The sequence below is a fragment of the Argentina anserina genome, chromosome 4 (assembly GCF_933775445.1).
Source record: "Argentina anserina chromosome 4, drPotAnse1.1, whole genome shotgun sequence".
NCBI lineage: Eukaryota > Viridiplantae > Streptophyta > Magnoliopsida > Rosales > Rosaceae > Argentina > Argentina anserina.
The window spans coordinates 21,151,982-21,175,113 of record NC_065875.1 but is presented as its reverse complement, the minus strand read 5'-3'; the positions used below and the strand labels follow the sequence as shown (position 1 = coordinate 21,175,113).

At 36.1% G+C, this 23,132-nt stretch overlaps 2 protein-coding genes and 1 pseudogene across 2 annotated transcripts; all 3 read right to left on the bottom strand.

The window, feature by feature from the left end:
- Positions 1-715: 715 nt before the first annotated feature.
- Positions 716-4,735, bottom strand: LOC126792381 (very-long-chain 3-oxoacyl-CoA reductase 1-like; annotated as a pseudogene).
- Positions 4,736-15,028: 10,293 nt separating this feature from the next.
- LOC126792698 (very-long-chain 3-oxoacyl-CoA reductase 1-like) lies at positions 15,029-16,950 on the bottom strand. Its single transcript, XM_050519157.1, has 3 exons — positions 16,328-16,950; positions 15,431-15,500; positions 15,029-15,313 (listed from the first exon to the last, which is right to left on the bottom strand). Exons 1-3 carry the CDS (start codon positions 16,948-16,950, stop codon positions 15,029-15,031), a joined length of 978 nt encoding a protein of 325 aa, XP_050375114.1.
- Positions 16,951-20,796: 3,846 nt separating this feature from the next.
- On the bottom strand, positions 20,797-22,883 carry LOC126792697 (very-long-chain 3-oxoacyl-CoA reductase 1-like). Its single transcript, XM_050519156.1, has 3 exons — positions 22,180-22,883; positions 21,678-21,747; positions 20,797-21,459 (listed from the first exon to the last, which is right to left on the bottom strand). The coding sequence occupies exons 1-3, from the start codon at positions 22,797-22,799 to the stop codon at positions 21,169-21,171; spliced, it is 981 nt and encodes a 326-aa protein (XP_050375113.1). The 5' UTR covers positions 22,800-22,883; the 3' UTR covers positions 20,797-21,168.
- Positions 22,884-23,132: the final 249 nt, after the last annotated feature.

Genomic DNA, 23,132 nt, shown 5'->3' with positions numbered 1-23,132 from the left:
ACTTCAATGCACATCCATCTCTGTAACTAAGAGGCGGGTATTGAAACTAGATAGAGTTGTTGCAACAAAGAAACGCATAATAAATAAACAAGCATGTACGTACATGACTACTGCGCCTTGCTGTAACGGCTTCTGCAAAGTTTATTCCCCAATCCCCACCTTCACACCCATTTCATTGCCTCATTCGTATGTTATATAGGATATATAGGAATTGCATAAATAAATAAATAAATATTTGATATCTCTTATAAATCACATAATGAAGTCTTTTCAATTTTCCAAACGAAAACGATGCTCTGTAATTGGTTTAGTTTCATTCTGAGTTACTTCCACATATCTACAACTCCCTTTCAGGTGGTAACTAACCGCTTTAATGAAATTGGCTACTCTGGCTAATCAACAGTGGCATAATCAAAGCATACATGAATTATTTAGATATACTCATCAACCACTATGTTTAATGCAGACTTCCAAATACTGCCAGGACTTGAAAGAGACTGAACGGGTCTGATCCAAGATTCAACCAACTCATTGTAGATGTTATTGTGTTATGGACCTAAATTTAATACATAATATTCAATGAATCAAGCCTATAGTAATGCAGTAGCATAATTAACTCGTGTTTCTTTTATTTGGCCAAGTACTACAGAAGTTGCAGACACTTGCACCTCACAAAAAGCCTTGATCCTGTGTAGAACTGGATGAATTCGGCCGTAGAAGCGCGATCCCAAATGAAACTTTCAACTCATATTAGCTAAGCCATCAGCTACATAACCAGTTTCCTTGAAAATATGATGAAGAGAAACAGGACACAAGGTTCAGAACCAAGTTAACTGCCATTTCCCAAAGCATTTTCTTGTTGCTGCATCCTTTTAATCCGAGACTCCTTCAGTCGACCTCTCTTTCGCATCCCAAGGAAGTACCGGAAAATGCTCTCATTCAAAAAAGCATCCGGCAAAGCACGTGTGATGAACCACTGCAATGAGTGCCCCCAGTATGGTGTACATAGATGTTCATAACCAATGCATCGTACGCTTGCTTTGCTATACATCTCTGGAGACGCAACGAAGAAAGAAGATGCCTTCAATTTTGTCATCTTTGTCGCCACGAAAATAGGAATCTGCATTATTTTTGCAGGTAAATTAGAGAGACTCCTGTTCTTCATAATGAAACTTTAAATCACCTCAATCATATTCATATATAGTATTGGCAAACTGTTTTCTATACTATGCAATAACTTAAGTTTCCAAAAAACTTGACATATATCAGGAACAATCTACTATACTGGATACCATTGTTTAAACATGAACAGTGAAAGATTAAGAAAGAAAATGATAACCTGACACTGAAATATCAATTCCATGCTGCTTGTATTCCAGACTAGTGCACCTTGTGAACACTGCAAGGTACCTGTATCATAGTTCAAAAGAACCATAATTCACAATGGTAAGGCTCATAAATTTGGTAAAAAAATCTCCAGTATCTTTCAGAATTAGAGGCCCCAAACCCCATATAAGAAGCTAAAGTCGATTGGAATCTTCCTTTACAAATTAGAAAAGGTTAAGTACGTGGGCTTTCCTAGTTCCTACACGGCCGAAGATTCGTGTTATCTTCAAACTATCAAAGTCCATCTGCTGCTTAATGCAAATGATCGACGACACATCCTCTTGGAAAAGTTTGTGCATTTAGGGGAAAAAAATATGTGCTTCATAAAAATGAAATTAGTATTAAGTATTTTAGTACATTCACACCAATCCCAATTCCGAAATGGACCTAGGCATTGATACTCATTTAATCCTACCCTATACGTTAGAGCATGCATCAGATTAGTTCAACTACAAAATTGAAATTTCACCAATACATCTTAAAGGGTACTTAGGGCATCTACGGGAGGCAAAATGCCATATTGTTTTAGCCTACCAAAATTTAGCATATTCTCATATAGATACTCTTTTAACATATAGACTAGGGCTCATCGTTGTCAACATAGGCTAAAAATCATAGGCCGTTGACTAACTTATATACTTATATATATATAGTCTCTATTCAAAGTGAAGCTTCACTCTGAAATTATAAAGTGAAGTTCCAATTTTGGCACACTTTTCAGTCAAATTTTTTCACCATAAGCGATTCAATATTTAGATATGTTATTCAAGATCATCTCTACAAAGTTTCATCCAATTTGATAATGGTTTGAGCTTTCAAAATTGAGATATACACGAACGGTTCATGTTGAACAGTTTTAATTCATTCATTGATTTAATCTAATTTCAATACCATAACGATGTACGAATTAGATGAAATTTTGTATAGATGATCTTGAATAGCATACCTAAATATTGAATCGCTTATGGTGAAAAACTTTGACCGAAAAGTGTGCTAAAATTGGAACTTCACTCTGAAATTCCAGAGTGGAGATTCACTCTGGATAGGGACTGTATATATATATATATATATATATATATATACCCACACACATTATAACAAAAAATAGCTAATTTTATTTTGGAAAAAAATAATAACTACTAATTTGAATAATTTAATTAATATAATTGATACAAGTAGTGGTGAACTTATCCCTGAAGTCAATCAGAGTTGCCCATTCGGGTGAAATGATGGTTATAGCGGAACTGATGCTAAGCTACTAGAATATTAGTTTATGTTTAGGTTAATTTTAGGGGAAATTACTTATGGGTACTAGACCACATTTGAATTAAGTAAAAACTCATTTTTCATAATTCTTATACAAATTAGGACATAAGCTCAAGCTCAAAGAATAAGTATGACAAAATTGATTAATTAATTAATGCAAAATATCCAAAATACCCATATTTTTCGTGAAAATTACCAAATGTCACTTCAAAATTTAACAAATTTTTGTCTCCTCATTTTTAGTTTTTTTTTTCCGGCAAATTTAAGTTTTCCGGTCAAACTACCGGCAATTTGGAGGTGAGCCAATATATAAAGTTGTTCCTTATGTCATGGGCTTTCATTTAAGTACCATATTGCATATGTTTTGAGAAATTTTGAAATTTCGGATTTTACTCACCAAAAACCACAGTAACATTTAGTTTCTCAGTCGACAGTAGCAGCTAGATTTATAATTGACAGTAGCATGTACCTTTCAAGTTAACAGTAGCAGTTAGATTTATAGTTGACAGTAGCATGTACCTTCCAAGTCGACAGTAACAATTAGTTTTTATATTCAACAGTAGTAGATAACCTCTTCATTGATGGTAGCAAGCACTATGATCAAAGAGGGGTAAAAAGTAAAATATTTTATGACATGTGATAACTTACCATCATTTGGTCATTATTTATATATTTTGGTTCTTATTTGCTCTATCAAATTAAGTAGTGAATTATTTGTAAACTAAATTGTTGTCTGCTACTTTTGAGTAATTTGTTATTAATTTTATGAATTTGCTTTATGTTGTTGCTTATGTTTCTGTATTTCACTTCCTAGTACTCTTTTTCCCAACTTGAAATTTATTTTCAAGTATGGTTTTGACGAGGCTATCAATAAATTAGTTCATTTACTTGACCAAGAACACATATAAGCAACAACATTTAAGAGATTTTAAGTAAAAAAAATTAACATTTATATATATATATAATTATTAACATATCAAATATTAGGCTCATATGAAACCTCACAACGAGGGCATTACTATACAATAATTTTTATTATTAAAGACATTATAAATACATTTATATAATAAAATAATTATTTCATACATACTAAAATGAGAATAAAAAACACAAATCAAAACCATAATTACACTAAGCCCACCATTGAGCCTATGAAAATGGGTAGCCAAATTTGGCCTCTCTTTGGCCAATGACCATATTTTTTTTTGGGACTTGTGTATATAACCTACGGTGAGTGAAGGGAAAAGTCCATATTTGGGTTTATACCATACGGGGGGATATGCTCTTACGCTTTGGAAACAACATAAATAGTGTAGAGAGGATATGACAGAACAATCACAGACAAAGCAGATCCAATGTTGACAATAGCTCCTCTCTTTTTCTTGAGCATACATGGCCTGGAGTCACAGCCCTGCACACCCAAATAGCTGCTTCAATGTTCACCTTTGTAATGCTCTCCATGATCTCCAAATCAACTTCATGAAAATACTTAGCATAAGGGTAAGCCACCCTGCATTGTTAACCAAAACCCCAACATCAAGCCCTTTGATTCCTTCCTCTATTTGTCCAGCTATCTCCTCCCCACTCAGCTTCCCTAAGTTCATAACAATGCTCTTGACTTCAACTCGGGCGCCGTATCTTTCATGAAGTGAGGTGGCTTCGAGCTTTGAAGGGTTTTGACCCACCAAGACAAGGTTGAGGCCCTTTGAGGCCATTTTAAAGGCGAGGGCTTTGCCAATGTTGTCAGTGGCGCCAGTGATGATGGCCCTAGATCCATATTATTTGAGATTTTTTAAGCTCTCAAGAACATGACCCATACCCATCTCAAAAAATTGATCTGAGATTTGCAATTTAAGATGAAACCTATAGTGGTTGCTGCCACTATGAAAAGGTGCGGCAATTGCCAGTGAAGTGGGTTCAATCTATAATATAAATGTCAAGTATAACACTAGAAGTTCTCAAAACGAGATAAGAAGAAGAAAGACTAGGGGAGTTAAACTTGGGAAACCTTTGGTGATTTAATGATAAAGCAGTTGGGAACAACAAACCAGAGCTTCTTCCCTCCACTCAGAGCCCGGTCCATTTTAAACGGGCCAAAACCGTGCTCGTGTCGTGCTCGGACTGGCCCATTTATTTATCGTGCCGGACCATTTGCTTAAATAATAACCTCGGCCCGGCCCACGGGCCAAGCCCATGTCGGCCCGGGCCCGGCCCGGGCCATTAGTATTAGATGACACAATTAAAATAAAAAATATTATGTACTTTGAATATTTGTTTTATATAACTATTTAGAATAGGAAAATAAATAAAATACTACAACACATTTCATAATCTTATTTTTAAAATGTTACATATCTCAAAATAATGACATTTAATTTAGTATTTTGATAATATTTGTGAAATATTATAGTTAAAATAATGAAATAATCAATCGATGTATAATATTCAAGTTTAATAATGATAATTGTTTAAATATTGATATAAATAATATAAAATTATGTTAACGGACTAGCCCATGAATTAATTGTGCTCGGGTCGTGCCGGGCCCAGGTGCCAAAATATCTCGGCCCAGCCCGGTCCATTACAATAACGGGCTCGGACCATGCCGGACCGATTTTTAACGTGCCGGGTCCGGGCCGTGCTCGAACTTTTGGGCCCATTTGCCACCTATATGCACGTTAATGGTTGCTTAACAGAATATACCACACACTCTTTTCCTAAAGGTGAGTCACCTCATAAAACCCTTGATTTAACTTCCATGCGCATGGGTCTCTAATCAACTCTAAGAGTTCAACACTTCTGGAACACATCTGTTTGTGTTGAAGTCGACCTACACATTCTTATTTCAAAAGGGAGGTTGAAGAGATTTTCTTGCTCTTGAGTAAAAAAAAAAATCCCTTTGATGTGCATGTCAGACAACGTTGACGAATTGTAGCCGGAAAAATTGGCCAACCATGGACAAAGTTGAAGACCGCCGCCTTCTCGACCTCGGCGGTAGGGAGAAAGATCTGAGGAATTGGAGGAGGTAGAATTTGGTGGGTGAGTTTGTAACGATTCTACATCTTACATGGACTACTTGTCAATTTGGGCCTATGCGAAATGGGTCAATAGACTGAGTTTTATTGTAAACAGGTTTTTAAGGTTATCCTCCTATATAAAATGTAAGATGATAGCTTGTAAGACATTGATGAATATTGAATCTTAGTATTTTCTTTAGTTTTTTTTTAACTTTTATTTCCTTTCTGCTTCTGCATCAATGTGTTTGGTATCATAACCCATCTTCGGTGGGTACTATAGTCACTATGCTTCTTACCCACCTTATACATCGTCCAATTTCACTCAACCGCACCCTTACCCACCATCGCATCACCACCAATCTGCTCAACCAAACCCTTACTCACCACCGCCATATAACTATTCTCCGACCTTCATAAATGGCTATCTATTGCCTCAGCAATTTCCATATTCTCACACTCACGCACATCTGCTGCAACCACCAGCTTACTCGCAACCCATTTATCAGTAGCCATTCACCACCACTTATCCATAAGTTCCTACTTACCATTCACCTCATCCTCACCCGATTTCACAAAGCCTCTATTGTGACCCTTCACCTCCACACCGGTTCATAATACTAAAATCAAGATGCCGTTCATGGTTGCTCTGTTGATTCACCCTCCTAGAACCCAGAGCTTGTTCGGGACTCCTCGGCTGCCCCAACCAACTACTAAGCCGTCTTTTCTTATGGAAGACGTTCCACCTCACAATTCCCCAATACCCAATCACTCTCCATCGCCTATCAAGAAAGCGGCGCCCTCTAGCAGGTCGATTCCAGCCACTGGAGGAGTGAGGAAGCTGCACAGATTTGTGATAGGAGTTGTCGTAGTCCACGAGACTGGCAAGTACCAAAAATGCAATGCTCTCTTGATGCGTAAACCCCAATTTTCAGCAGCTGCTCGGTGACATTGCCCAAGATTATAAGACTGATCTAAGGCTCCATCACACATATATGGAACAACCGGAGACTACGGTCAAGGTCAAGGGGAGTGGGAAGCCACCGGCACTACCACAAGGTTCCCACGAAGATCACACAGATGCTAAGCTTTGTGAGATGAGAGAATCTTTCGAGAAATCGATGCATACCTTCATATCAAAGTTCAAGGAGGAGCTACGGTTACCAAAGGGTTCGTGGCAATCTCTGGAAAGCCAATTTGAGAATTCTCTGAAGTGTGGGTCTCTACCGCTCTCGTCACTCGACCTTATTGCCTCCACTACTGAGGGTAATGCGGTAAGAATCTCTACCGATATTGGGTTGAATTTATCTCAACATGAGGTTATACTTGGATATACTGGCAAAATGGGTATCAGTGTTGTAGCATCTGCTATTTGAAATGTATCTCCTTATGTGACTTTAGATTTGAATAATGATAGTTTTGTTGTTGTGGTATCTAAAAGCAACTCTGAGGATGAAATTTCTATTGGTATGATTGACAAATTGAATGTTGAGAGTAATATCACGGGTGTTAGTACAAGGAGTGGGGAATATGCGATTCAAAGTACTGAAGGGATGAATAATTTACTGTGGAAGAAGGCACATTCGCATTATTTCAAGCATTGTAGCGTTGATAATGGATCATCTGTTGGGGACACACTTCTTGGTTCTATAGCTCAGAATTCCAGGGATGTTGACAATGGATTACTGAATGATAATTATGGTGAAAACACTGGTTATGTGCATCATATTGTGAGGAAAAGGGAGTGAATTATCAAAGGGAGATGGAGTTGTTAATGGAGACGTGAAATTCAACAACTACTACTGTGCACAACCTCAATCAAAGTTATTGCAATGGCTTATTCTTTGCTTGCAGCTTTTTCTTTGTGCTACGAAGAAAAGAGAGATTGAACTCTTTTGCAAGGAAGCATTCGACATAATTAATGAACAGACTCAAACCTCGTTGCTTTGTGTTCATAGTTCCTTAAAGTGTGAAATTGGAGCAGAGAATTGGCCTCTTGATGAGAGGGGTAAGAAAAAGAATGGTGATGTCGATAATTCATTTGACACAAGGTCAGCTGAAGAGACTGAACTTGTTAAGTTCCTAGCTGCTACTTGTTTGGCACATGATATTGATTCAATTGACAAGCTACCGCTTGATACTTTTGAAAGGGTTAGGGAGATCACTTCTTCATTGTCCTTGTTGGAAATATTATTTTTCAAGTTCTTGGAAATGAAAGCAGTTTTGCCATTAAATAGTGGGTATGTTTATGTGGAGAAATATGTTTATGTTATGATGTTGTGGCATGAGTTGAAGAGAAACATTTCAGTGGGCGTGACTCAACTTTCTTATGGTCTAGTTGTTCCAATGACTAATTCTAGTCAATCTGTTGTGCACCTAATTTCCAGTGCTTGGTTGTTGATTATTCATGAAAACAATGACAATATTAGCAAGAAACCAGTGATGTATAGGCCACTATATGGTGCTAATTCTCTACAGGCAAAAGTGGCTCTGCGAGGACCCCTCATTGAAGTTATGCACCCCATCAATATGAGTGTCATGTATCAAAGTAGCCTGATAAGGTTTGTACCCAAAAAAAAAAGTAGCCTGATAAGTTTACTGATTCCTCATGCCTATGTCCTTCTCAAAGGTTTTTCAGAATTATCTTTACTATGGTATTATTTTGGTGCACTTCTTTCACAAGAGCATGGCAACAGTTTGATGGCTATTTTGTAAAAATCTTTTTATCATGTTGTCAGACAAGTTCACAAGAATATGTTTTTCTTGGAAATGAGCTCTTCAACTCGTTGTTCACTATTTCGTGCTCTTGAGATAAAATTGCTTATGTTGTCTCCTATGGCTGCTACCCATATATTACAACATTTTTTTGGTTAACATATCGAGAGAAAATGATTACTATATCATTGAAATTTTGGTGCTTAATTCTATCAATCAGTTGGTGTATTTGCAGTCTAAGCAACAAGGCCTTGATATTTGGCTTCTACCACAGATTTCTCATAGAGAAGCCTTGATGGCCATTTCTGACATGCATAATTCATACATACATAATTCAGCTGCCTTTTATCCACTTGTAAGTGTTCATCTGCGTGCACTTACATATATTTGGCAAGTAGGGGATGATGGTATTGCTCTGGGCGCAGCTTTGATAGATATCACATGTCTCAATACCTTATATTCTACAGTTTCTGCCATATGGTTGTATGCTTGTGCTATTGCAAGTTTCATATGGTTGTATGCTTGTGCTATTGAAAGTTTTTTGGTTGATACTAGAGAAACTTTGCAAGTCTGAGCACATGGGAAATACATTGACAAGTATGGAGCTATTGTTTGCAAGTTTAAATTTCATAAAAGTAGCTTACATGGAAACGGTTGGAAATAATTTGAACTACGGAGTGAATCATAAGGATATGGTTGTTCACAAAGCTACTAATCAAGACCACATGCTACATGACCAAGTAATTGAACTTTTCTCTCAGCTGTACCAAGATAATGCTCGTGCACCATTGAGTAATTATGGTCAAGGGGAGATACAACAGGTGCAGGAGACCAATTTAATAAGTGAAGCACATCTAATCATTCAAATAGGAAATGAAGACTTGGCCTCGTACTGTAAATGAACATATTTTGTTTCTACGTCTCAGTTTCCAGTGCCTTGGGTTCTCTAGGTTTGCAGATGATAATCCTTACGTCTTATCCCATGGTCTTGGTGACAACAGCCTTACTGCTCTTCATACTATTGACACCACTGTTCTTGGATGGTTGGACACGAGTGCTGCTGCATTTTTAATACCCTTTCAGCTGGTCAACCTACATGTTCATGCTCTTGCTTTTGCTCAGTTGATTACGATTTACAGGGACACCAATGACCATGAGTTAACTTATCACAGAAGACACTTCAGGCATGCTTATGGTCAAGCCTATTCTCTGAGCGGGTGGTAATGTAACGATTCTACATCTTACATGGGCTACTTGTCAATTTGAGCCTCCATGAAATGGGTCAATGGACCGGGTTATATTGTAAACGGGTTTTTGTTATCCTCCTATATAAGAGGTAAGATGATAGGTTGTAAGACATTAATGAATATTGAATCTTAGGATTTTCTTTAGTTTCTTTTAGCTTTCATTCCCTTTCTGCTTCTGCATCAATGGCTTTCCACGTAACATTTATCAAAAACGTTACAAATTTGGAGAGGGAGGAGCAAGGCTTTGCAATTGTTGAAGAATGGGCTGAGAATGAGACCTTGGAGAAGGCCATGAATCCCCGAACATGATAATGTTGGCCATGATCGGTGCTCTGTTTTTTTTTTGGTGGTCAATTAGTCAATGCAATTGTTTTTTGCAATCAATCATGATCAATATTAAATTTTCCTTTTATATAAATATTCATCATTTCAATACGATAACTATTAGGTCCCGTTTAGTTAATATGAAACCATTATATGAAAATGAGTTCATTTCAGTTTTCATCTCTAGTGTTGTTTGGTTGTCATTTGATATTGGAATGAAGATAAAAAAAGTGATTTGACTGGAAATTGACTCATTCTTAACGCCTGAAATGAATTACCTACCTAGAAGTGGTATTTTATTTCCATTCTCATTGATAAAGACTAGTTTCCTTTTAAATTGTATTTTATTTATGGGTTAAATACTTGTGACACCTTATTTTTTAGGTGTAAAAATATTTTGTCCTTCTACTTTCAAATTTAATATGTATATTCTTTAACTCTTATTTTTTAACAGTTTTGTCCTTTCCGTTAGTTGACCGTTAAAAAATTTCATTAAGCCGTTAAAATGTCTAGAATACCCCAAATTCAAATCATATTTTTTTTCTTTTTTTCTTATGCTTTTTTTATTTTCTCTTTTGGTCTTTCTTTTTGTTTTTCTTGTTTTTAAATTTCATTCATCATATGTGCTATCAAATATATATAATTATAATCAACACAAATTATCAAATTAATTGTAAACATCTTATAATCAATTGGATAATGCCTAAAATGACATGTGAGTGCCAGTACTCAAATCCAGTTATAAACTTCCTTTATATTATGATGCTCTACAAACATATTTTGATTAATTTCTATAATGCTAAGACAAAAAAGACTTCTACTATCATATCCACACTTTGATGCAAAAAGAGTTTCAAATTATTTATTTCCAACTTGATGTTAAGCAATTGTCATTAATTCTCCTCTTGTTTACAATTAATTTGATAATTTGTGTTGATTATAAATATATATATTGGATAGCACATATGATGAATTAAAATTAAAACCAAGAAAAACCAAAAGAGAAAATAAAAAATGCATGAGAAAAGAAAGAAAAAAATCTTATTTGAATTGGGGGTATTCTAGGCATTTTAACGGCTTAACAGAATTTTTTAACGGTCAACTAACGGAATTGACTAAACTGTTAAAAAAAGAAGGACAAAACTGTTAGAAAATAAGAGTTAAAAGATATACAAGTTTAATTTGAAAGTAAAAGGACAAAACTGTTAAAAAATAAGAGTTAAAGGATATACAAATTAAATTTGAAAGTAGAAGGACAAAACTGTTTTTATACCTAAAGTATAGGGTGTCACAAGTATTTAATCCTTTATTTATTTATAAATGAGTTTTAATGAAATGTTTTATTAAATATTCTATTTTAGACTTACCAAAATAATTCTAAATTTTAGATTCCAATATCTACCAAACACTCATATGAAATTAACAAAAAAATTTCAATTTCCATATTAGTTTAGAAATGAAATCAAATCTTTTTCATTTTCTCACATTCCATTTAAACAACATGGCCTTAGAGCCGATATAATCAAAAACTATGTCACTATCCTCAATGTGTCATATTGGAATCTATAATAAGTTTTAAGCACTTAAATATTCTAAAAACAAATCGGTAAGTAGGTACGATTGCAGAAACAAACTACACTATATTAGTGACACGCTATATCCATATGTGTAATTTTTTTGAAATATGTATCAAACTAGCGATACCACTACTCTTAGGGAGAAATAATGATACTTAATATTAGGTGCGTGAATCCATACCCAAACGTTTGATGAAAATAGATGAATTTTATATCGTACGATTGTCACTATAATGATGAGATCCTAAGATTGATTTTTTTAATGTTTCAATTTATAAGTATATTGGTCAATTTGGAAACATATACACTATTATATCACTATAATAAACACATTGTAAATCATATGAATAAATTTGACAAAATGAAATTTAACCATTGGATGTGATCTCGATGGTTAAATGTGGTTATGGTTCAAATAAATTTACCTATTTTTTATGTTTGGGTCTCTAAAATATATACCCTAAAATATATACTTCTACCTCTCTAAAAGCAGTCGTATGATTGTATCACCTAGCGATAAATATCTTAAAATTTTAACAAGAGTGAAATTCTAAGAGAATGGTAATTTTTTTGTGAATTTTTTGCTCATTCCATTTACTTAGTTTTTCAAAAGATTTATGAACTTTAAAAGGATCGAGACCAAATGTTAACGAAACTTGGTGAATTTTTACAATAGCCATTTTTATACTATGGGTTTCAAACTTTGTTTCTTCAATATAGTTGGTACGTAAACATATACACTATCATATAACTTATTCAACAAGTTATAGAATTTTAGATAGCGTGTGGTTAATACATTAAATTTTAAAACAAACTTTTGAAAAATCGACTTTAGGATGTCTAATGTACTTTGAAATATTTCTACCATAAAAACTTCACATACTTTCGATAACATTAGGGTCTTGATCTACTTGGTTAGTCATATACATTATTTTTCCTCCCTAAGAGCAGTTATATCACACATTGACAAATATTTAAAAACTTTTAAATGAGTGGATAGAGAGCATCATTGTGAAAGCTTAGCATTTTTTTGGGCAGCTGAGCTATTTATGAGAAATGATTTAAGTTAATAAATAATTGTAATCATTTTGTAAAAGACTTACGCAGACAAAAAATGGCCACGTGGCAAATTGTTGACTTTTTATTAAATTTAAAGATATAAAAATTTTAAAACTTGTAGAAAATATATCGAATGCTAAAACATTCTCAGAAAATTACTGTCTTCTCATAATAATGAGATATATTCCCTCATATACAGTTTTTGAGATATTTATCAACGAGGGACACAACTTCTATTAAGGAGGTTGGATGATATATAAGGTCTAACTTGTGATGGAGGCCCAAATATTCACCAAAATAGGTGAATTTTTAACCATAGTCACATTTACTAATGTGAGCACATCTAATGGTCGAACTTTTATTTATTAAATTTAGTCACATGAATCACAATGTACGAGAGGCGGCTTCTCTCTACTAGGGTTTCTCTCTAATAGTAGTTCGGACCGCACGTGGATGGTGATGAAACATGTAACTCGAATTGGCTGCAGCGATATGGGACGTGATCCCTGTGTATACCTTTGTGGTCGTTTTCTCTCCTTGAAGAAACTAGTCACGATTCGGGTGCTTGTGGCAGTGGTTTCTAGGATTTGGGAACTTAAGGAGAAGATCTTGTTCCGTGAGGAGGAAGAGGGTATCTTCCTGTTTCAATTCAAGGATGTTGAGGAGAAGAACCAAATCCTTGGGGGAGGGCCGTGGTATTTTGATAACTCTATGTTGATTCTCATTGACTACGACGACATTGGCCCGCTGGAGGAGGTGTCGCTAAATCACATGGAAGTTTGGATTGGGGTGAAGAATTTGAGAATGGGTATGCGCACTGATCAAACCCTTGTGTACCTTGGAAAGCAATTAGGATCATTTGTTCAATTCAACCCGAATGCGCTACTTCGTAAAGCTCTGATTCAACGTATTCGAGTTGTCAATGATGTAAGGCGGATGGTTGTGTCGACGCTTTGGTATGACTATTCGCTAGAGGTAGCGGTGCAGCTGACTCTCAGATATGAAAAATGCCATGGTTTGTGCCCTGAGTGTGGCCTTTTTGGCCATGGTCGTTAGGTTTGTGACAGGGGCCTGGTAGCTTCAAACAGAGACTGCGGCGAGTCTTCTTCGATAATCGGGACGGCAAGAAAGCCAAGGGCTAATAGACCTATGGTGGAGGAGATTGACACGGTGGCAGCGACATCAAATCAAGGTTATGTGTGAGTCAACAAACTTGGGTTAGCAATCTCGTCCTTTTCGACGGGAATATCTCAGTTGGGTCTTTCAAAGTTTGCGCCTGGACCGGTTAATAAACTCAGTTTGACTATGAATGCATCTTTGACTGGATCTGAAATGGGCAAGCCCAGTTTGGAAAATTCATCGACGACTTTGACCAGGGTTGCTTCTTTTATGGGGCTTTTGAAGTCTGTTGGAGGGGTTGTGACACTGTCGAGCCTTAAGCGAGGCCGTCCGACCTCTACACCTTTAAGGGATGGTTTAAAAAGTCCAAGGACAAGCATGGTGACCTACAAGAGGCTAGGGAGGCCTCTTGGAAACCAGAACAAGAAGCTTAAGACTGAGAAGAAGATATTTGTGCCTTCGGATTTAAGCTATCAGAGTATGGTGAAGACTCCAAGCCCGAGCTCCAAGCGCAAAGAGAAAGTTTAATTTGATTGTGTTTAATCCTCTTAATCATGTTGTTAGTTGCGGATGAGTTTTGTTATTTTGTTTTGTTTTGTTTTCGTTTTTGTCCTTTATTTTTAGTTGTGTTGGTTTGTCTGTTGTGTTAGTCTCACTCCTTGTTTGGTTTGGTGTTGGCGTTTCGTTTTCTTGCATCGGGCTGAAGTATTTAGATAGGTGGTATATTATATGTATCACTATAGTATTTACACCATAAAGCTTTGTCTTTATCTACCTACAAAAGTGATAGCATGTGGATATGTAATGACCGTCTTTGCATGGGTGTGCGCTGTCAATGAATGAATTCATCTCTAAAAAAAAGTGTCTACTAAAGTGCTATTACTTGTTTCATAGGATACATGTAGCCATGTAGGTGTGTATGTAACTAAACCAACCATATGGAGAACTTTCATTTGACCATAGTGTTGCTATTGCCACATTTTGTTGTAGGGTAACGGAACTGGGTTGGATAGACAATCATTGCCTGCCAATCTATACAAATTTCACCGGCCTGTAAGCAGATGGGGTATTAATAAATGGAGATTGGAACAGTTCCAGAGAGGCCAGAGGGAATCCGGTTGAGTGAAATTAAGTATCATATTAGTTCTTGGTGAGGAGCCTGAATCAACCACCTTTTGATATAGATTGAATACAGTAGCTCCTCATTAGTTCAATATCTTACACAAAATGCAACGAAAGAAAAAAGATGGGAGACAAATTTTACTCCTTTTACAATAAAGCCAGCCATTGTAAGACATATATGATTGCATGCTTGTACACCTCACAGTGAACTTTCCTGTTGATGCATCTTCTTGATCTGTGCCTCCTTCATTTGGCCTTTCTTACTGATCCGAATGCAGATCCAGTAACTGATGGCATTCAACAGCACATCTGGCGTGGCCACGCGAAATATGAACCACTGCACAGAGTGCCACCAGTAGGGATTACACATAGGTTCATAACCAATCCATCGAACGCTTGCTTTGCAAAATTTCTCCGGTGATGCCATCAACCAGGAAGGTCCGTTCAAATGTTTTGTCATCCTTGTCGCCACACAAAGTGGAGTCTGCATTAGATGATGAAATATGAATGCAAGCGGATTAATATCATATCAATGTATAAGAATTGAAGGAGAATCCAAGAACAAGAAAGAAAAAGAATACAATGGGAGATAATTGAGAACCTGACACTGAATGTCAATTCCCTTCTGCTTGTATTCCAGACTAATGCATCTTGAGAACACTGAAATGTACCTGTTTCATAAGTTCATAACTCATTAACATTTAATCAAAAGGCTCTATAATTATGTACATGTAGTCATGTATATGCATTCCAAACTAATAAACTTGTAATACATATGTATCGTTCTCTATGTAGTAAAGTAGATAGTTAGATACTGATATATACTTTGGTCCCCAGCCATCTGAGAAGGGGAAAGACATCGACAGTTTGTTACAGAACTTGGAGAATGCTTGGAATTGCGCATCTTCATGTACAGCTTCTGGCCTTCTGCCTTTGATGCTAGCTCTAATTTAAGTTTCGACAAAGAAAATATGTGATTCATCGTTTTAAACATCAAAGATTGTGAAAATGTGAAATATAGTTCTAGCAGCACCTTAGGCCTAACATCGTGAAATTTAACTTAACCAACTTATGATATCAGGGTCTGTCTGCTGGCTGTGTCTCAACATTGTACACCATCTTTCTGGCATCTAGACGCCTTGCCAGGACACGTAGTGGCTCTAACGAGTACAGAGGTAGTGCGATAAGCTTTTGTGAAACATATATACTTATAGTCGAGGACTGAAACGAGATCTATTATATATCAGTTGGTATCGGTTGCTTGGTTAATACTTGAATTATGTACTAACAGCTGTTCTGAAACAAGTTGAGAGAAAATTGTACAATAGATTGACGAGGTAATGAGAATCTAAGAAAACAACCAGAATCGTTTAAGACCTCTAATGTGATTCAAAATTATGGACAGAAGAACTAAACTATAAGTTCATCCACTCGAGATGTTTAAACTAAGAAGGAAAATATGCATGAAACAATTTAAATACTAGTTCAGAACACTCACGCTTTGGTTGTAGAGTAAAGTGTATATAGAGGATTTGAAGGGAGGTAAGCAGAAATAGAACTAATATTGAGAATGGCTCCTTTCTTCTTCTTCAGCATTCCTGGAAGCACTGCCTTAGTCACCCAAGTAGCAGCTACCAAGTTCAGCTTTATGATATTCTCCATGAGTTCCAAATCAACCTCATGGAAAAACCTTGCATAAGGGTAAGCCATCCCAGCATTGTTGATCAAAACACCAACATCTAGCTCCTTTATCTCTTCCTCTATGGCATTAGCAATTTCCTCCCCACTCAATTTGGCCAAGTCGATGATCATGCTCTTAATCTCAACTTTTCCACCAAATTGCTCAAGTATTTCATTGCAGGTAGCTTCGAGCGCAGAACGGTTTTTATCGAGCAGGACAAGGTTGAGACCCTTGGAAGCCAACTCAATAGCAAGCACTTTGCCAATTCCCTGAGCAGAGCCGGTGACAATACCCCAAGAGCCATAATCCTTGAGATTCTTTGGGGGTCTCAGGAACATGACCCATACCCATCTCACTACGTTGATGAAAGCTTTACATACAGAGATGAAACCTATGCAACTTGCTGCTACAATGAAAGCTTCTTGCAATTCCATTGCCATAATCGGCCCTGTTGAAGACACTTGGTTAGATGATTTCACTACAAAATAACTAGGTAGCAGGCACATTTCTCAATCGTGGATGTGACCCTAATACCCACATATATCCACATATAATAATCGTGGGGAACACATACAGTACAGAAACATTTAAAGAAAATGTGCTTGTTACTCCGTGACTATTACTCCTTACCCACAAATGTTTATGACTCTACAAATAGTTTTTTTCACCAACAGTCACTCAATTCTGGTGTACCTACCATTGTGATACCTCAACTCTTAATCGTACCAATGTGATACCCAGACTCTAGTATTGCTATCATTGAAGTACTTCCGTCAGTTTTTTTTCAACTTCTCCGTCATCTTGGTGACGTAGCAAGTACGTGAGGCTCACACAGAGAGTTAAAAGACAAAATTAACCCCATCTGAGAGAAGCAATGTTTTTCCCGCCCTTTACCTTGAGAAAGACACCCAACAATTCCAATTTTGGTGCCAATTTTCCCTCCCTACTGCTTAATTTGTGTCTCTTATCTAAACTAAAGAACTACCGCCAACCAGTCGACCACAATCTGATAAAACATAGATCAATCTCATTTTCTATTTTTACCCTAGCACTTGTTAAACTAATAGAATAAATATAGAAATTTATATGGAACATCTCATTTCCACAATCTCATAAGAATATAGAAACACATAACTTAACGAAATTCAAATACATGTTTAAGTACCATTAGTTGCCACCTTTTTTGTTGATCTGCCTTGATTTTTGCTTGTAAGAACTAATGGTACTTAAACATGTATTTGAATTTCGTTAAGTTATATGTTTCTATATTCTTATGAGATTGTGGAAATGAGATGTTCCATATAAATTTCTATATTTATTCTGTTAGTTTAACAAGTGCTAGGGTAAAAATAGAAAATGAGATTGATCTAGGTTTTATCAGATTGTGGTCGACTGGTTGGCGGTAGTTCTTTAGTTTAGATAAGAGACACAAATTAAGGAGTAGGGAGGCAAAATTGGCGCCAAAATTGGAATTGTTGGGTGTCTTTCTCAAGGTAAAGGGCGAGAAAAATATTGTTCTTCTCAGATGGGATTAATTTTGTCTTTTAACCCTCTTTGTGGGCCTCACGTACTTGCCACGTCACCAAGATAACGGAGAAGTTGAAAAAAACTGACGGAAGTACTTCAATGATAGCAATACTAGAGTCTAGGTATCACATTGGTACGATTAAGAGTTGAGGTATCACATTGGTAGGTACACCAGAATTGAGGGACTGTTAGTGATAAAAACTCCTCTACAAATTAGGGGACCCATCACCACAGAGGTGCAAACAATCCTACGTTTTCCTTTTAATTGTGGCTTACAATATATAATTAAATATATATATATATATATATTCCAATCAAAGTTATTAGAACAAGAACCTTTAATTTTCTTTGCTTTTTTTTTTAGGAAGATGTTCCTCTATTTATTTCTAGTTGTAGACAAAATTACGAACAAAGCGGAAGAATCAACTGAAATTACAATAAGATACTACAACAATTTATATTAAATTGTGAATGTACTACATATCATTTGATAATCAATGCAAGATTGATGTTTAAGCAACATCAACCACAACTAAGATAATACACGATATTTTCATCACTCTGCAACTCCTCAATCATAGTGTATCAACTAGTTCATAAGATGATCCGACATTTATTTTGCATAAAAAAATTATACATTCAGTAATAATATATAAAAATACGTGCTTCAAAGTGCTCATAATAATGATTTACAACTCACATATAACATATGGACTTGCTGCAACAAAATTACAGTGGTACAAAAATTATTCCGTATTTGAAACAATGATTCAAATGTTAAGATCTGACCATGCATCAACCATATATAAGTATATAATATCTAATTTTATGAATTAAGTACATAATATTAGCCAATCAAGCATTACTACCTTTAAGATATCCGGTGGACACTGAAACTTGGTGTCATTATTTAATGACTTTCAATGGATCCGTTTGCAACTGCATCTATGAAGCACAACACTTATCCAACAATTAGTAAATCACTTCTATAAAGAATTTAAAATATCATCTTATTTATATTACTTGATAATTTACTAATACACTGCATGCTTACATAGTTACAAGTCATTTGGACTTGTGGTAACTTGAACTCAACCTTGTCGATGACTTAATGACACTGGAAGACAAATGAACACCATAAGTTTCCTCATGTTTTAATAGAAGTGATTAGGCATCTAGTGATTCTGGTCTATACAATAACTCAGCTTTCAAATTGTAGTTTCAATCTAGGTTTCAATTTCTGTAATAGACTAATAATTATATAACATCACCATAGCATACTAATAATGATATCTAACATCACCATGGTCTACATAGAAACAAAATAATTCATACTCTCTTAAAACATGATATATATTTCAAGAGTTTTAAAGAGGCAAAATTGCATCATGTCCCAGTCTTGGGCCACACACACCCTCTGCAGCCACCTTACAAATTGATATTGATATTTGAAAGCTTATTTAGAGTATGACTGTCTGGAAATTCCTAAACCATATTTACAATTAGTCACATAGGATCAAAACTAGTGCTTACTGTGTCTCAAGAAAGTAAGGAGGTCAATGTCTCCTATGTCCCAGCACGCATAAACAAAAAATAGTTGCAAATGAATAAAGCTGCACAGTGGGAGTTTTTAATTAGGAGTGCAATTGTGCAAGTAACTTATTGTTAATCAACAATTATTTCCTCCTTTTTAATGAGCTCTATTATGCAGAAGTTACCTTGCCACTTTTGCAACCATTATTATAATGTCAGTATCATCAAAAATGGCAATATTGTCCTGCATTTACAACAATTTACAATATAATCAGGAAGTGTTATGATTGTTCTCCTAGTTACAATAGTTTTTGCATACATAAATGTCAACACTAATGTACATTAAAAAGCTGGTAGTCACAACGAGGTTGGCATACTCTTTGTTGCAACCCCAATTTCAGACTTTGCAAACCCAATTTCACTTTGGTTCTAGGTAATCAATAAACAATTATATCATCAACCTAGGAATTTTAAAAACTTTGTTAACGGAAAAACAAAAGGCAATTTGTTCACAACTTAGATCACATCAGCCCAATTTAGTTCTAAGCTATATAAAAGACAACCTGGAAACATATGATACAATACAAAACAATGATTAAAAATTCTGGGTCTCACAATTAATGCTAAATGTGGGGACTTTGAATTAATTGACCACATATACACATTCGTGCGAAATAAACCCACGAATCAGTTAATTTTTTTGTGAGAGAACGTGGGCTTTGCCCCCTTTTGTAGTAGTGTTTCTCTTTCTGAAAACCTCGTGTGCATGGTTCGTGTGAAGAACGTTAATATGTCTATCTAGTGCATCCGAGAAATGCATAATAAATAAACAAGCTTGTACGTACAGAAATACAGGGTGTTGTCCCCGGCCTGTTTTTGCGCCTTGCTGTTACAGTGTTACGTGCTTATGCGAAGTTTCTTCCCCACCTTCACACTCTTTTTATTGCCTCATTGGTATGTTATATAGGATTATAGAGGAATTGCAGAAATTAATAAATAAATATATATGTATGTGATATCTCTTATAAATCACACAATGAGCACTTTTCAATTTTGCAAACGAAAACGAAGCTTCTGGAATTGGTTTAGTTTCAATCCGAGTTACTTCCACATATCTACAACTAACTTCCAGGTGGCAACTAACTGCTTCAATGAATTGGCTACTCTGGCTAATCAGCAGTGGCATAATCAAAGCATACATGAATTATTTAGATATACTCATCAACTAATATGTTCAATGCAGACTTCCAAATTCTGCCAGGACTTAAAAAGAGACTGAAGGGTCTGATCCAAGATTCAACCAACTCATTGTAGAGGTTATTGTGTTATGGACCTAAATTTAATACATTAAATATATGAGAAAGGTTGAAGGATTCAAGCCTATAGTGATGTAGTAGCATAACTCATGTTTCTTTTACTTGGCCAGTATTACAGAAGTTGCAGCACTTACACCTCACGAAGAGCCTTGATCCTGTTTCTGCCGTAGAAGCGCGATCTCAAATGAAACTTCCAACTCATATTAGCTGAGCCATCAGCTACATAACCAGTTTCCTTGAAAATATGATGAAGAGAAACAGGACAAAAGGTTCAGAACTAAGTTAACTGCCATTTCCCAAAGCATTTTCTTGTTGCTGCATCCTTTTAATCCGAGACTCCTTCAGTTGACCTCTCTTTCGCATCCCAAGGAAGTACCGGAAAATGCTCTCATTCAAGAAAGCATCCGGCAAAGCACGTGTGATGAACCACTGCAATGAGTGCCCCCAGAATGGTGTACATAGATGTTCGTAACCAATGCATCGTATGCTTGCTTTGCTATACATCTCTGGAGACGCAACGAAGAAAGAAGATGCCTTCAATTTTGTCATCTTTGTCGCCACGAAAATAGGAATCTGCATTTTTTTTGCAGGTAAATTAGATAGACTCCTGTTCTTCATAATGAAACTTTAAATCACCTCAATCATATTCATATATAGTATTGGCAAACTGTTTTCTATACTATGCAATAACTTAAGTTTCCAAAAAACTTGCCATATATCAGGAACAATCTACTACAATGGATACCATTATTTAAACATGAACAATGAAAGATTAAGGGTAATATGATAACCTGACACTGAATGTCTATTCCATGCTGCTTGTATTCCAAACTAGTGCACCTTGTGAACACTGCAAGGTACCTGTATTATAGTTCAAAAGAACCATCATCCACAATGATAAGGATCATAAATTTGGTCAACAATCTGGAGTATCATCCATAAATTAGATGCCCCAACTTGAATCATTTGGGATCTTCCTTTACAAATTAGAAAAGTTTAAGTGGGCTTTTCAAACTATCAAAGTCCATCTGCTCCTTAACGCAAATGATCGACAACACAGATTCTGACAATAATTCTCTTGGAAAGTTTTTGCATTTAGGGGGCAAAAAAATTCGGGCTTCATATAAATGAAATTAGTATCTATTACATTCACATAGTCACACCAATCCCAATTCCCAACTGGACCTAGGCATTGATACTCATTTAATCATACCCTAAAAGTTAGAGCATGCATCTCAGATTAGACCAACTACAAAATTGAAATTTCAACAATACATCTGAAAGGGTACTTACGCTTTGGAAGCAGCATAAGCAGTGTAGAGAGGATATGACGGAACAATCACAGACGAAGCAGATCCAATGTTGACAATAGCTCCTCTCTTTTTCTTGAGCATACCTGGAATCACACCCCTGCACACCCAAGTAGCTGCTTCAATGTTCACCTTTGTAATGCTCTCCATGATCTCCAAATCAACCTCATGAAAATACTTAGCATAAGGGTAAGCCACCCCTGCATTGTTAACCAAAACCCCAACATCAAGCCCTTTGATTCCTTCCTCTATTTGTCCAGCTATCTCCTCCCCACTCAGCTTCCCCAAGTCCATAACAATGCTCTTGACTTCAACTCGGTCGCCGTATCTTTCATGGATTCCAAGTGAGGTGGCTTCGAGCTTTGAAGGGTTTCGACCCACCAAGACGAGGTTGAGGCCCTTTGAGGCCATTTCAAAGGCGAGGGCTTTGCCAATGCCGTCGGTGGCGCCAGTGATGATGGCCCAAGATCCATACTTTCTGAGATTTTTGGAGGGTCTAAAGAACATGACCCATACGCATCTCAGAAAATTGATCAGAGATTTGCAAACTGAGATGAAACCTATAGTGGCTGCTGCCACTATGAAAAGGTGCGGCATTTCCATTGCCACTGTAAGTTCTCAAAACGAGACAAGAAGAAGAAGAAGACCTGATAAATTACTTTATTTTCAAAACTATTATATAAATACATAAATTACATAATTCAATTTACTGAGAGAAGAGAGGAATACACGGAGAATGACTTGCAATGGGATATTGCACAAGTAGAGAGACGGCTTATCTCTTAGATGAAACCCCATTTCCTATCAACAATTCACATGTTTTTCATAAAAACGAATCGTTTTGGTTGTGAATATGAAGGAGTTATTACAGGGGAGAAAGTGGAGAACTTTCATATTTTTGTTTTCTTTCCTTTTAAAACATATATGAATTGGGAT